The sequence below is a fragment of the Heterocephalus glaber genome, unplaced genomic scaffold (genome assembly GCF_053883595.1).
Source record: "Heterocephalus glaber isolate CG9 unplaced genomic scaffold, H.glaber_assembly_v1.0 deba00001608, whole genome shotgun sequence".
Taxonomy (NCBI): Eukaryota; Metazoa; Chordata; class Mammalia; order Rodentia; family Bathyergidae; genus Heterocephalus; species Heterocephalus glaber.
Window position 1 is genome coordinate 667,188 of NW_028258379.1, and position 14,892 is coordinate 682,079.

Here is a 14,892-nt window from a genome sequence, read left to right on the forward strand (position 1 = left end):
ATATCTGGTATAATAATGAAAATAACAAACATCATCAATGCTAGAGAGTTCAAAATCTACTCTATGTGTATGAAGTCCTCACTCCATTGGTAGCTCCTGCAATTTACTCACCCCAAGAGACAGACTTTCCGGCTGAGCCCCTTCAAGCTCATGTTGCTGCAGCTGGTGCTTATGGAGAGCAAGCTACAGGCAAGGAGGACAGATGCCTCTTCAGTCAGAAGAGACAGAAACAGCTGAGTCCCCTTCATACCTTTAACTAAAAAGTAGTATTTCTCAAAATGGGTTTCTGGGTGCATTCTTGAGGGTTACACTAAGAGAAGTTTTACATTTTGTATTTTTTTATTTTGATAATAATTTTTTAGATAGTAAGAGCATTCTGGATTTTATGGATGATAATTTTAAGCCAAACACCCCTGTAGGACACCCAGTGAAGTGTTTACACTCAGGTCAGCACTCCGTATTTTTGGCTTTATCTCAAGCAAATGGGATCCAGCTTTAGTTCTTTAAAATGACGTTACTGTATTTCATTGATGGATGAGCCAAAATCATCTGCTCAACTCTCTATTGATGGAGGTTCCAGTTTTTTATTTACTGTGAACAGTGCAATATGGAGGATGCCTGTGAGCTGTGAGAAAAAAATAGTGAATATTAAATTTGAAAGATTATTACAGTAAAAGACACATTGCCATTAATCTCAAAATACTCCCTCCTTGCTTCAAACACATTTATTTCATTGTTCTTGCCACTTTCTGAAACAGTTCTGGAAGTCCTCTTTCATAAATGGCTTTAGGTGTGTTGTCATGGATGCCTTTGTGTCCTGAATTGATTCTAACTGTTTACCTTTCATGGTCATTCTGGCATTGGGAAAGAGCAAGAAGTTGCACGTACAGTGGCCGGTCTGGTGAATGAGGTGAATAAGGACACATCGTAATATTTCTATGCGCCTTTCTGTTGAACGGCATATGGCAGCAGAATTCACCATATTATTGATCATAGCTTGTAAAGACACTCAGGAAAGAGGATTTCCAGAACAGTTTCAGAAAATGGCAAGAATGATGGGATAAGCATGTTCAAAGCTAGGAGGAGTATTCTGCAGGGGGTGCTAATACAATGTCTTTTACTATAATCAACTTTTTAAAATATAAACTCACTATATCTTTTTCCCCCTTCCCCTGGCTTCCCTTCAACCCCTCCACCCCTCCCTATTTACAGAGACTGTTTCCTTATTTTCATTTTTTCATATTAATTCCATTCCCTTCTTTCCTTTCCCCTACCCCTCCCACTTCCCCTTTGCCCCTTTTCTATTTCACATTATCTATCATAACTTTTAATCCTTATTTAAACCTTCAGTTTCTCACACTGGAGAAACTGTTTGGTAGTTACACATGTGTGTCCTATTTATCTCACTTAAGAGTATCGCCTCAATGTGCATCCATTTAGCAATAAATGTCTCTAATTTCTCATTTTTTATGACTGAATAGTACTCCATTTTAGTAAAAAAATAAACCCACATTTTCTTTATCCAGTTTCCAGTTGATGGACACTTGGACTGTTTCCAAACTTTAGCTATTACGAACTGTGCCGCTATAAACATGGGTGCACATATATCCCTGTGGTATGATTCTTTTAATTCTTTGGAGAAGATCCCCAGCAGGGGAATAGCTGGGTCAAATGGGACTTCCAGTCCTAGTTCTTTGAAACTCACTATATCTTGATCATACCTTGTGTATGTCTCTCTACACAAACATGTATATCTTTACAGACATATTAACACACGTGTATCATTTAGTATTTTTTTGGCCACCTGTTGCAGCATTTCTGTGAGATAGTTCTGATAGTATCTAAAAGCTATGAACATTTAGGACTATAACAGGAATGAGCAGATTACCCTCCTAAAATGGTGTTTTGATTCTGAGGGCTACAGTTATGGAGATTTGAGTGCTACTCCAATGATATCACTCATTCGAGCAGGATAGAAAGGAGCAGGTTTTGACAAATGACACGGATATCTTGAACTGGGGAGGTCTACGGGACATCTATCAAGCAGCGGGGCGATGGCTTTGAGGCGCTGATGAGAGGAGCTCTCCAGAGTGAATGATTTGGAAGGTGCCACACTTAAGGAAGAGGCTGCAAGCCTGGAGTGAGACAGCCCTGAGAGCAAGGAGACGAGGGTCGAGGATAGACGAGGGAAGAACTCCAGAGCAAGCCAGAGGAACTGGAAAGGACACAGCAGGAGAGACCGGAAAAGAGGCGAGAGACCAAGAAGACAGCCAGGAAGGGGAACCATCAGCTCAATAAGGGAAGAAAAAGTTCTGAGGAGCGAATGATCTCCATGCATGCTGATCTGTGCCCGATTTTACCGTTAAATGAAATGTGACCTAACAGTGTGTTCAACATGACACCACTTGTGAAATACAAGTTTACATATGCCTGATTACTTAAAGAAAATCTCCAAGAAGGAATAGGACCACAATGAGAAAACAAAAGTCTGTGGTATCTCTGAGAATTAAGAACAGAAGACAGGGGAATTTTAACTTTGTAGTTTACACTAATTTTTACAGCTTAAACGTATTATCATGAACATACACTGCTTTATTACTGATGTTTGCAAGATTGACTCAGCAGTGTGACATTAAATTACCGGAGAGCTAAGCTAACAGAGAGGACAGAAAAGATGAGATGCAAAGAGGTCATGTGTTTGGCACGCAGGTCGTCACTGGTGACTTCTACTAGAATGGCTTTAGGAAGGAATGGGGCAGCTAACCATACCCTAAAACACTTCTTCTCAAGCTTCCAAGAGTACAGCAATCAGCAGAGGATCCTGTTAAATACAGATTCCGCTTCTGCGGGTCTTCAGTGGAACTTGAGATTCCCCATTTCTACCAGGCTCTCACCTGACGTTCATCGAGCTGGTCTGAGCATCACACGTTTGCATGATGATGTAATCAGAATGCAGGGACTGGATGTGAGGACCAAAAGGACACTGTTTCCTAAAGTTCCTCCTGGAATTCAGAAGTGCACCCTAATTTTAAAAAGAGCTTACAATCAAATAGATTTGGTATTAGGGTTTCATTGAGATTTTTTTTTTTTGGTACTGGGGATCGAACTCGGGACCTTGTGCTTGCAAGCCAGGCGACGGAACCACTGAGCTAAATCCCCGGAACCTATTGAGAATTTTTTATTGGCTTTTTCCTCAGATCTTCTAAGGGTTAGAGCTAACCTTGTAGCACTGACAATGTATCTATCCCTTCCAACTCTGATGGTCCTGACAGGTTGTTCTAGAAGATGTGGGAGACCAGAAGTATGCGGCAGCAGGATGTTAGAGGTTAGAGCATTCTGTCTAATTCAACAACAGAGGTCTCTGAAAGGTGAGAAAGCTCTCAAAATAGACTGTTAGGGCACATGCACCAATCAGCCTTGGGCTCCTTGTTGGTGCCTACCATGATGCCATCGATATCCCCAAATCCATGGAAAATATTTCTAGCCCCTTGTGAAATGTTGCCCAGCATAGCATGATAGCTTCAAAGAGTATTACGACGAGCCAGCATATTTGTGAATGCAGCAGCTTGAATTTATTTATACCAAGAGCAGGAAACCCCAAAGCTGGCTTAACCTCCCTGCTGAGGGCAGTCACACCTGGCCGGGAGCACACACCTATTGTTCAGTGGCAGTGATTAAGGGCAGCACAGGGGAGGTCAGGCAGCACAATCCCTTCACATCTGAGGAGATGGTGCAGGTGAGACCAGGAGGAACCTCAGAGCTCAGACAACCTGCAGGCGGCTCTGAGTCATCTGCACAGGGCCTGCGGTGCCTGGCTGCCCCAGAATGGCCTTTGAGAGTCTCTCCACACAGTGCGGCTGACTGGGGAGATTGAGTGGGGAATTGGGTTTCAAAGGACCCCTCGGGGCAGGGGAGAGCAGGAGTCACTCACCCTGGCGTGCCTTCATCTTCTGAAGACTGCCACTGTCTCCTCTACCTTCTAAACTTGGCAGCAGAGGGTTCGAGCCATATGGGGCAGCTTGTTCACGGATCTGAATGACCCCAAATTGGTCACAAAAGATGTTCTGAAGCCTTTGCGTTCACAGTTGCAGAGTTGCATTCCTTTAGCTCTTCATCAGACACCCGGTCTGTCAGTTCCAGCTGCTGTACTTGTCTCTCAGGGAAGGGAATCAGCCTGCAATGTTCCCTTCGCTCTCAGCCCTCAGACTTACTTACTTGTGAGAATAAACCTGTTTGAACAGCACTCTGCACACAGTGATTATTTCAGGAACATGAAGGGATGCATTGGAGATGCCCAACTGCTGCAGCCCCCCGGGGACCAGGGGTCATTTGTATTAATGCTATGTCCCTGCAGGATGCAGGCTTCTTCCTTGTCAGCACCCATGGCAAAAGAATTTAGATTAGTTTTAATATTCACTTAACAAACACACATCACACCATTAAGTTTGTCTTCAAATACTCTCCCTATCACATACACACACAGTATATTTCAAACTCTTCAGGAGTTATTTGGGAAATCAAAAGTCAATTACATCAGCCCCCACATTGTGCCATGTGTCTAAGCTGCCAGTAACCATACAGCAGAATTACCTTTCTAGTGTCATTCCTCTGGGTAACCCTTCACACACCATGTGCTAATTTTAAAGAATTCAGACCCTAGCTTCCAATCTATAATGAGAAAGATTATGCCCTTTGTTTTTATGAAGCACTCCATTTGCCACTAGCATCACAGAAGTTCGCAGAGTCACAGGAGAGTGGTTGTACCCTAGGAATCATTTAGCTCCCCAAGGGGAAATCCTTTTAAAGAAACACACGGTCATTTAGAAGGGTGGGAAGGGCCCTGGAGTGAAGCACATTTAGGATCTGTTTTAAAGTTCTTTCTGGTTGTCCTCTACTCAGTTCTCTGTCTTCCCCCAAAGTGGTCCTTTAGCAAAAACAGAGTAAGCAGATCCTCTTTTGTTCATGACTCTGAGTCCTTTCCTGAATTCTGCGATCTAACTGCAGTCGTGTGTGGAGGATCACTGGGGCTGGACAGCCTCCTGGATGTATCCAGGGTCTGGAAGCTAAATACTGACTTTCACACTCTTCATTTGGAGACTTCATCTCATTTTTTCTCATAGGGAGGTTATACTGACCAGGTTAAAATCATGCTAAGTTATAAGTGACTTTAAAAATTAATTTCACCTTATAGCTTGCTGAGGTACAGTACAAACAGAAACTTGGGTACCTGTCTTTCCAGACCACCTAAGACACAAGGATCCTTCCTAATCGAGATTCAAATAACTTGCTTCTTAGGTAACAGAAAGAATGGAGCTGAGTTCCACCTGGCTCATTTAAGGAAGGCCTCCCCTTGCTGGCCAAACGCTAACGGTGGGTTTCAGCTTGGAGGGACATGGCTGCTGCCTCTCACTGAGGAGGTGGGCAACCGAAACCGGAACCAGGAGATCCCCAGGAAAGCATCCCTTTCCAAGGGAGGAAGCTCAGCCTGGGAATAACAAGAAGGGCGCACTCCCTCCATTCCAGAACCTCAGGAGTGCCCACGAACCGGTCTTCCCTGGGGTGCTCGTGGGACCAGCTCGGTGACAGCCGCAGGGCTGAGCCAGAGGCTCAGAGGCCTTCTGCCACCACCCCAGAGCACCCAGAGGGGGAATGCTAAGCAGGCGACCCCGCTTCAGTCGGGAACGCTGCCACTTTACCTTTCTGCTTATTGAGGAGCGGCAGAGGGGGCGCGGTGCCAGGACCCCGCATTCCGGGGCCCGCGCTGGCCGCCGCGCTGAGGCCGGAGCTCGTGGTCTCGGGGGCCGCGGGCGCAGGGGCTCCGTCTCCGTCTCCGGGGGGCGGCTGGAGCCGGGCTGGGGGCGCCCCCGCGGGGAACCGGAAGGGGCCCCGCTCCTCCGCCGGGCCCCGCTCCTCCGCCAGGCCCCGCGGGCTGGGGGCGGCCGGCTCGGCCCGGGTGCGAGGCTCCTCGCGGACAGGGACCAGGCCCGGGGCCCCTGGCCGGACGGGGGGCGAGTCCTGCTCGCGCTTGGGGCTCTCCTCCGAGGCCGAGGAGGCGTCGCACGACTCGAGGATGAGCTCGCTGTCCAGCTCGGCCTCGCGCTCCTCGCGCAGGATGCTGTACTGCGCCGACGCGGGCGCGGACGGCGAGGCGGGCGACGGGGGGGGGCCGCCCACCGGCCCGAAGCTCGCGTACCCCGCGGGCAGCGCCTCCTCGCCGGCCAGCGGGTCCTCCGACACCAGCTCGATCTCCGAGTCCCCCGACTCGGCGCTGCTCGCCTCGTGCTCCAGGGGGCTGGGGACGGCGGGCGGCCCCGACCTGGCCCGGGCCTCGGGGCTGCTGGCCGCCTGGCACACCGGCCGCGGGCCCTCCGCCGTCTCGTAGGACAAGCCCTTTGCTTCCTTGATGGCAGTGATGAGCTCGTCCTCGGAGATGCCGCCCTTCCCCTGGGACTCGGCAGCAGATGGTTCTGTCGTCCCACAGAAGGAAGGAGAGCCAGAGGCGCACACGGACAGACAGATGGACAAAGACAGAAGAAATAAAACAGAATTCCATTAGGGAGATGTTTTGCTGTTGCTTGACAAACACAACTGTCATTAGCACAAAAAGAGTCTGTTTCGAGGCCTATGTTGGAAAGACAGGCCACCTGAACTCGAAGGCTAATTACTGCTGTGGCCCAATTAATAGCTGCTTTGCATGCCTATCCGTCTTAATCTAGCTATTTTTTAAAAAATGACCCAGCAATTTCTTAGCAACAGAACCCCAGCTGGTTTTCCTGTTTTAGTGCAGCCAAGATTTTAGAAGTCACTGTTTTAATTTCTGATTCATTCCCTCGGGGGAGCTTTTCAACTTCATAGATTTCATCAGATCATCTGGTGTATATATCTCCAACTGGGTCCACTGGTATCAACAAATCTAAGAGTCAACCGTTACTTACTTAGTGTTCATGTTTTCTTCTTTTGTAGGACAAAAGTAATTTGGAGCCTTGGTTGCATCTTGACTTTGGAGCTTTACATTTCCGCTAAGAATCTCTATTATTGCTCTTTTTAAGTAGAAAGTACACCTGGGGGGGGGGGCAATGTAAGAGATAGCTTTTTCCTGTTCCACCAACAGGCTGTACAGATGGCCCCAATGCACCATCCCACAGGGCTTCTGACAGGCGCCCACTGCCACTCTTCATCTCTCCACACACACACACACACACACACACACACACACACACACACCCTTAAGAAGAGCAGAACCCAGGAGTCACCTCCAGTCCCTTGGGTGAGTGCCTGCCTGTGCCTGGTGTTTATCCAGATGGCCTGAAGGGTACACCGGCAATCTTGCTGAGCTTTCTCTCCCTTGGATGAATAGACCTGGGATCACCATGACAACAGTGTTCAGGAGCTTAATTTTTGCCTTGCCATAGAGCAGAGCCTTATTTCAGAATATTTCCACAGTGTTCTCTGGTCTCTCATGCATGAGAAGAACTGGTTCCCAAAGTTTTCTCCAAAGTGTTAAAGTCACTGAGGGGATCTAGGGAGCTGAGAGGAATCGATTATACATGCCTAGGTCACTTGTTGCCATAGATTTGTGAGAGAACAGCGAATCCAATGCATAAAACATTTTACATGTTTCTAATATTCTATAAAGTGATGCTAACCACATATCATTCATCTATTATTGTGAGTCTTCCGTGTGTTAGGCCCTCTTCTATGAACTTGGGATATATTAGTGAGTGAGACGGACAACAAGGTCCCTGCTTGTATTCTGGTGGTGGGAACACAACACATCAACAACATAAACAATAAATAAGGAAAATGTACAGTGTGTTAGGAGATGGTGAGGCTATGCGGAAAAGCAGAGTTGGGTAAGGGAAAAGGGAACATTTGGACAGGGCGGGATGAGTCAAATGGATTCATGAAGAGGAGACCCTGTGGTCAGCACGTGAACGAGGCAAGAGAGTGATCAGGAAGCTATGCAGATGGGAAGCTCTCCAGGCGGAGGGAGCGGCTAGCCACAGGTCTGGAGGTGGGAAGGCCCTGATTTCTAGATGTGGACAGGAGGCAATTGTGACTGGGGGGAGGAGCCAAAGAGGGAGAGTGGGAGAAGAGGTCAGAGACAAGGCAGCATCAGGCCTCAGGAGGCTTCTATTCTGAACAAAAAGAGAAGTTCTTAGGAGGGTTTGAGAAATGATGTGATCTATTTTGCAGTGACTTACGACAACAACTACTTCATTACCTGTCACAAATTCATTTTTAGCTCCTTAATAAGCCATGCTCATGGTTCTTTGCTATGATCTTAAACAGAATAACTAAGTTACATCAGCTTTCTTCTGAAGGGTGGGCTACTGCAGGGAGGACGGGAATAGAGCCAGCATCCACTAAGGAATGCTCTGGACCTCCTGAGCACTAGAAGTGGCAGCAGGTCACAGCGGCATCTGTGTCTGCTGGGTGACAGACCCTTTGCATGTGGAGCTTAGACTGTAGTGGCAGTAGGTCAGGTGAGTCTGTCTGTAGGGTCATAGTTTTCCCTCTTGCCGCCACTGTGGATTCAGTCTCATCTTTCTGTGCCCTGTTCTGTGTTCTGAGAGGCTTATCTCCTCTGTAAAAGGTGTCCTGGGATCCCTTCCCCCCTGGTTTCTGGCTGTTTCCAGCCAACTGGAAACACCGAAAGATAGGCGGGAGATGTTTACGGCCACTGCTGCTTCCAAAGCTCCTGCGCTTGGCAGGTTTAGCAATGCTTTCCCCTCCCTGCCCTTCTTCCTTTAGGTCTAGGGGTGTTAATGGTTCTCTGATGTGGTCTTCACCATCATTTGCTGCTTCTTTAAGCCATCTTTACACATCTGCAAATAAAGTCCTTAAATTCTTCGGTTACAACCTTTGCATGTATCACTGGCTTTCTGCCCAGGCCTTGAACTACCTGCCCACATGGCTAGAAATAGTGTGGCTTGAACTTAAACTCATGCATTTCTGTTCCACGTGCTCTTCACTATATCATGCCTCCCCTGTTTTAAAAGAAAGAGGGGTCTGACATGGGACCAGTTATAGTTTGGAGAAAGAGAAGGAGAAGAAAAGTGAACTGGATAATCACATGCAGAAGCAGGAAGCTACGCCTCTGCCCACATCATATTCAAAACCATAGTTCAGTTGGATCCATGACATCAGTAAGACCTAACAACTTCAAACAAAAACGTAGAACTAAATTTTCATGACCTTGAGGGCTGGGGATTTAACTCAGTGGTTTCCCTGCTTGGCACAAGGACCCAAGTTGGATCCTGGCACCAAAAAAAAAAAAAAAAAATCTTCATGACCTTGAATTACACAATGTGTTCTTAGGTGTGGCACCAAAAGCAAACAACAAAAGAGAAACTGATAAACTTACCTTCATAAAAATTAAGCGTTTTTGAGAACTGAGGCTATAGCTCAGTGGTACAGAGCTTGCCTAGCATGCATGTGAAGTTAACCAATTTTGTTCGTCACAGGATGGAATCAAGAAAATTAAAGCAGCATCCACAGGATTGGGGAAAAAAGCTGCAAATCTCATTTCAGAGAAAGGGATTGTATCTAATAAAAATACCCCAAAATTACAAAAAGACAACCCAGTTAAAAATTGAACAAAGGACTTGAATAGGTAGTTCTCCAGTGAAGATGTACAAATGGACAAAAGGAACATGAAAATATACTCAGCATCATTAGTCACCAGAGAAATGCAAATTCAAGCCAGAATAAAATACTGCTTCATATTCGCTTTGATGGCTATACTCAAAAAGTCAGATAATGACAAATGTTAAAAGGAATGTGGAGAAATCAAAACCTCCATACACAGGAATGAAAAGTGGCATAATCATTTTGGAAAAAAATATCTGGCAGTTCCTCACACATTTAAACACAGAGTTCCGTATGTCCCAAGTGTCTCATTCTTAGGTATCTATCCAAGAGAAATGAAAGCATATGTCTACACCAAAACTTGTACATGAATGTTTATAATACCATTCCTCACTATAGCTTTCCAAAGTGGAAACAACCCAATGTCCCTCAACCAATGAATGGGTACAAAAAATGTGAAAAATGTGGTATATCCTTTACAGTGGAATATTATTTGGCCATAAAAAGGAATGAAGTACACAAAATGATAAAGCATGACTAAACCTTGAAAACAGTGTTTTAAATGAAATAAGCCAGCCACAAATCACCATATGATTCCACTTCCATGAAGTGTCTAGAATAAACAAATCCACATAGACAAAAAACTAGATTAATGGCTGTGGGAAATGGGGAGACTCAGGGTGGCCAAAAGAGGTCAAGAAACCCCAAAGGGTTTCTTTAGAGGTAGTGAAAATTCTGTAAGTTTAAGGTGGTGACATCACAACTTTGTGAACATGCTAAAAACCATTGAAACAAATTCTTGTAATGTGTCAGTTACAGGGTTTGTGGATTATATCTCAATAAGCATTGTAAAAAATAAAAGAAAAAATGGAAGAAGGCTTCACTCTGAACCTGCACTTATGGAACTGCCCAACCTACATTATACCATTTGTGAGAAGCGATTTTATTTATGTTAAGCCACCAAGATTTGAGGATTTATCTGAATCTGAATGAATATACTATATCGATCTGGATTCTGCCTTAACTGCTGTCTCAGTTCACTGGTGATCTCTAGGTCACCTCTGAGTTCTCATCCTCTGTGACTTCTCAGCTGCCATATGTGACATCTTATCCTTCCTCCTCCAGCATCTGCAACACTGTCATTCCTCTCCTCTTCAGATTTTCCTCCTAACTCTCTGATCTCAGCCACCTTAACATGTTTTTCTTTGGCGTTTTTCTTTTGTTTTGTTTTGTTTTGTGTTTTGAAGTAGTGCCTTGCTACGTGGTCCAGATTAGCCTTGAACTTACTATCTGTGTAGCTCTGGCTAGCTACAAACTCGTGATCCTCCATCCTCAACCTTGGGAATGCTGGGATTGTAGCCATGAAGTACACCCCACCCAGCCCACTCAGCCACCTTGTAAGCCATGCACCACTCTTTCCAGGCACTAAACGTTGGCCTCCCCGGAGCTCTGCCTGGGCTCTCTCCTCACTCCCTCCATCCAGAGTGATTTCTCTACTCCCACCACCACTAGTCTCAATTACCACCACCGTGCTGATGACTGACAACTTTCTCTGTCCTAGAGAATAAGAAGAAAACAGGACAAAATAGACCAAGTGGTACACAGTTCCAGGGTAGCTTAGCGGAGGTAACTGAGGAACTTTCATTTGAATTGGTCTTAAAATAAATGGAGACTTGAAAGGCGGCCATTCCCCACGAAGAGGGAGCTCCCCAATCAAAGAAACAGAAGTGGAAAAGACAGGGCCATGTTCAAAGAACGGCTGTGTCAGCAGGGTCACTGCAGAGTTGTGGACAGGATCTTGAGGAGTGTGACTGAAATGGTGAGCGGGTCCCTGGTCCTTGAAGGCCTTGGAGATTATTGTAGAAGCCAGAACTTTATGAGACAAGCATGGTGGGTCCTGGGACAGTTAGAATACACAGATGAGAAAGCAGCAGAGATGGGACACCCATTAAGAAGCCACTGCAATAGCTGAGGAGAGAAATTATAATGACAGAATGCGTTTTGGTGACCATAGGATGAGAAAGAAAGACACTAAAGAAAGAAATTTCACACACAGGACCTATTTCATGAGATGAACGAGAGACTGATGTATGTCAAAGATCATGCAGAGACGGTGAACTTCAGCCAGTACAGTGAACAGGATTCAACAGCTAGAAGCTTGGAGGTCAGAAAAATGAGCAGGTTTATGGCACAAGGGGAGAAAATTCAATCTTAGAATACACTTCTTCATTGTAGGCAGTAGGACAATGTGAGAACATTTCTCACACTTTAGGCTCAGGTAAACACCTGACAACCAACATTCCAAGATGCTAAAACACAAACTTTCCCAGGACTACAAGCACACTGAATGCGAGGTTGCCCTTCACAGCCACGGATGCAGCTGCCCTGACTCTCAGCCCCTACTCTAATAGTGCGGTCCCCTCTCCCCACTGTCTTGCTGTCTCTCACAGTGTCTACTCCAACACATTTCCTTGCACCAATTCTACTCTTGGTAAATTCTTTCACTGTCCACATCGCTGGCCCTCCATGTGCCCTCAAGCATGGCGCTTATGTCAGGTGTGTCTTCCCTTTCTGGGGCACAGACCTTTCCACTTGATCATGCAGGAAGCCTCAGGTTTGGATCTGAGGAGATGTAGTAGGGCAGTCCACCATGGGTGACAGCTGGCCTGGTGCTGCATCCTTCTGGAGACCAGCTGATGCCCCCTCATTCTGCCCAACTGGGAACCCACGGGCAGCTCTGCATTTGTTTGTGTGATGATTTGATTAACGCCTGTCTCTTCACTGTCCCTCTCTCCCTACCCCAGACTGAAAGAGCCGTGAAGGCAAAGAGCAGCCAAGGTGGAACTGTTCACTGCCATAGCCCTGGCACCTGACACAGTGGCTGTGGTGCTCCTTTGAGCATGACCTCAAAGTTTTAGAACAGTGGTCCTTAAGCAGGTGTGTGGCTCAGAGCTCCTCTCAGAAATTCTGACTTAGTTGAAGTAGGTCGGTACAGAATCCAGGCATTTGCACTTTGTGACTCTGCACGTGACTCTATTAGTCACCTCCAGTGAGGGGTAGGGATCGAGCAAATAAAAGGACCAGGCCTCCAGTTAAATTTGAATCTTGGCTACACAGTGAGTTTTTTGTTTTATTTTTAATGTAAGTATATCCCATTAAAATATTTGTATTTTATCTGGTAATCCTTCCTCCAGTTAAGAGTTGGTAAGTTAGAGCATTCAGAAAAGAAAGCTCAAGGGTGTTGCTTTGTTGATTCAAGCGTCAGGAGGATAGAGAGGTCTGGGGTGGGGGAGAAAAGGGCCTCATGAGTTCCATCTCAGGCAAGTGAAGGTGTCCTCACAAGCAATCTGTCCTTATGATGAAGCAAAAATGACTCAGTAGCTCTTTGAGACATTGTCCTTCATTCTTAATGGGAACTAAACATTTACTAAAATGCTAGGAGAAATCAGGAAATTTGTCAGAATGAATGAAGTTTCCTAACTTTGTTTAAAGCATTATGGATCTATAACTAAGATATTGACTACTCAAGACTAAAGACGTATTGGTCATCAATTAAAAACGTCAAATAGAAAAGGAAAACTGAGAAGGTCAGAATCACCCCTCGGGGGTGATGTGCTTGTTGTTGCTGATAATTATGATGCTACATTTGTTTTACCAAGTGGCAGATGCCACTATCCAACTGTGAACAATGATGTCATTCCGATACCACATTTGTTTCTGACTTTTTTCCTTGCAGCATCCAGAGGGATCATTTTAAAACCTTAATCTGAACCTGCCACCCTTCCCTCCCCTGTTCTGGCCACCCTGGCCTTGGAGCAGTTCCTTATACACACAGGAAGTCCCCAGCTCCAGGCCTTTGCACTGGCTGCCTGGAAACCTGACCCCTCTTCCTCACTCACCCAGCTGGCTCCCCAGTCAGCTCAGTTCTCCTCCTCAACATTGCCGCCACCTCACTCCTGCCCGATCCCTGCTTTCTCCTTCTCCATGACCGGTGTAACCACCTGATATCACACTAGTTATTTATCTATGTGTGCGATATGTCTTTCCAACTGGAATGAAAGTTCCATGGAGGCGGGGATTTTGCTGTCTGTCCCCATGTGTTCTTAGCAATGAAGGAATGTCTGATGTGGAGTAAATGGTCAACAGATGTTGTTAAATGAATAGATGAATGGATGATGTGACCCAGCTCAAAAGCATTCAACAGTTTCCTCTGCATTTGGAACAAGATCCAACTTCTTCATGGGAGATCTGGCCCTGCCCACCTCCCCAGCCATGTTTTGTGTCACAGAATTCAGCTGTTCCCTTCTCCCTTGCTCTTTGGACCTTTGTCCTCTTAGTTCCCAAACAACACAGCCAAGTGGCCTGCGGACTTGGTGTTCCCTGTACCCGAGGTTCCTCTTAGCCCCTCCCTTTGAATTGTGGCTCCTTCTCCTTGTTCAGATCTTAGGTCATGCATCACCTCCTCAGAGAGGCCATCTCTGACCCTCTGTTCCCCTCTATCATTCTCTATAGTACTCACACTTTGTGGAATCACACTATTTACTTACGCATTTGCTTTTTATTATCTGTCTTTTCTGATTAGTAGATAAGCTCCATGAGGGCAGGGACCTTATGCATCAGATATACTGCAAGGTCCGTGGTGCCCAGAATGTGTCATAGAGAAATAACTCAATAGGAAGTGTTTTTTTAAAATAAAAGAATGAATTTTCAAAATTGATGAGGGAATCATAGACCTCATTCATGCAAGGATACAGATAGAGTAGTTTTTAAAGAGTTTAAATTCATTTGCTTTTTATTTCTCCTTTCTTATTATGGGAAGCTGAGGGTTTAATAATGACCTCCGGATGATTGTCCTTTTTGAGGATAACACCTCAAATATTGTGTAGGGCTAAATTATGCTTCATGGTATTTGTGTTAGAAACAACTGATGGCTCAATGGTCTGGTACAGCGGGGACTTACTACATTTTCCTAAAATGCTTCACGTTTTTATGACTGATCTTTGATGAAAAGAAACTTGCAGTCACTTCTTCTGTACCTCAGGGTATATTGTTTAATAAGATGCAAATATTTAGTACATTGAAGACTGCTACAAAATGGAATAATCTATCAGAACGGAGGGAAATAAACTAGACTTCTCATTAAAATGTTGAGGACAATGGCTAAAACCATGCTAAACTTTTCTTTTTATATATTTTCTACAGCTGCCAACTTCCTCATTTATTGAGCAAAGACAAACGGAAGTCATTTTGCTTCAAATACTCTCCTTTCCTCCGTTTCTATGTAGAATTCCACATAACCCC

The 14,892-nt window shown here is 45.5% G+C and overlaps 1 protein-coding gene across 2 annotated transcripts in view; it reads right to left on the reverse strand.

The window, feature by feature from the left end:
* Positions 1 to 14,892, reverse strand: part of Rtn1 (reticulon 1) — a 252,876-nt gene that overhangs the window by 120,487 nt on the left and 117,497 nt on the right. For both annotated transcript variants that reach the window (XM_004837454.3, XM_087195207.1), the window contains exon 3: positions 5,697 to 6,467. In XM_004837454.3, coding sequence (XP_004837511.1) covers positions 5,697 to 6,467 — 771 coding nt within the window. The remainder of the gene's footprint in view (positions 1 to 5,696; positions 6,468 to 14,892) is intronic.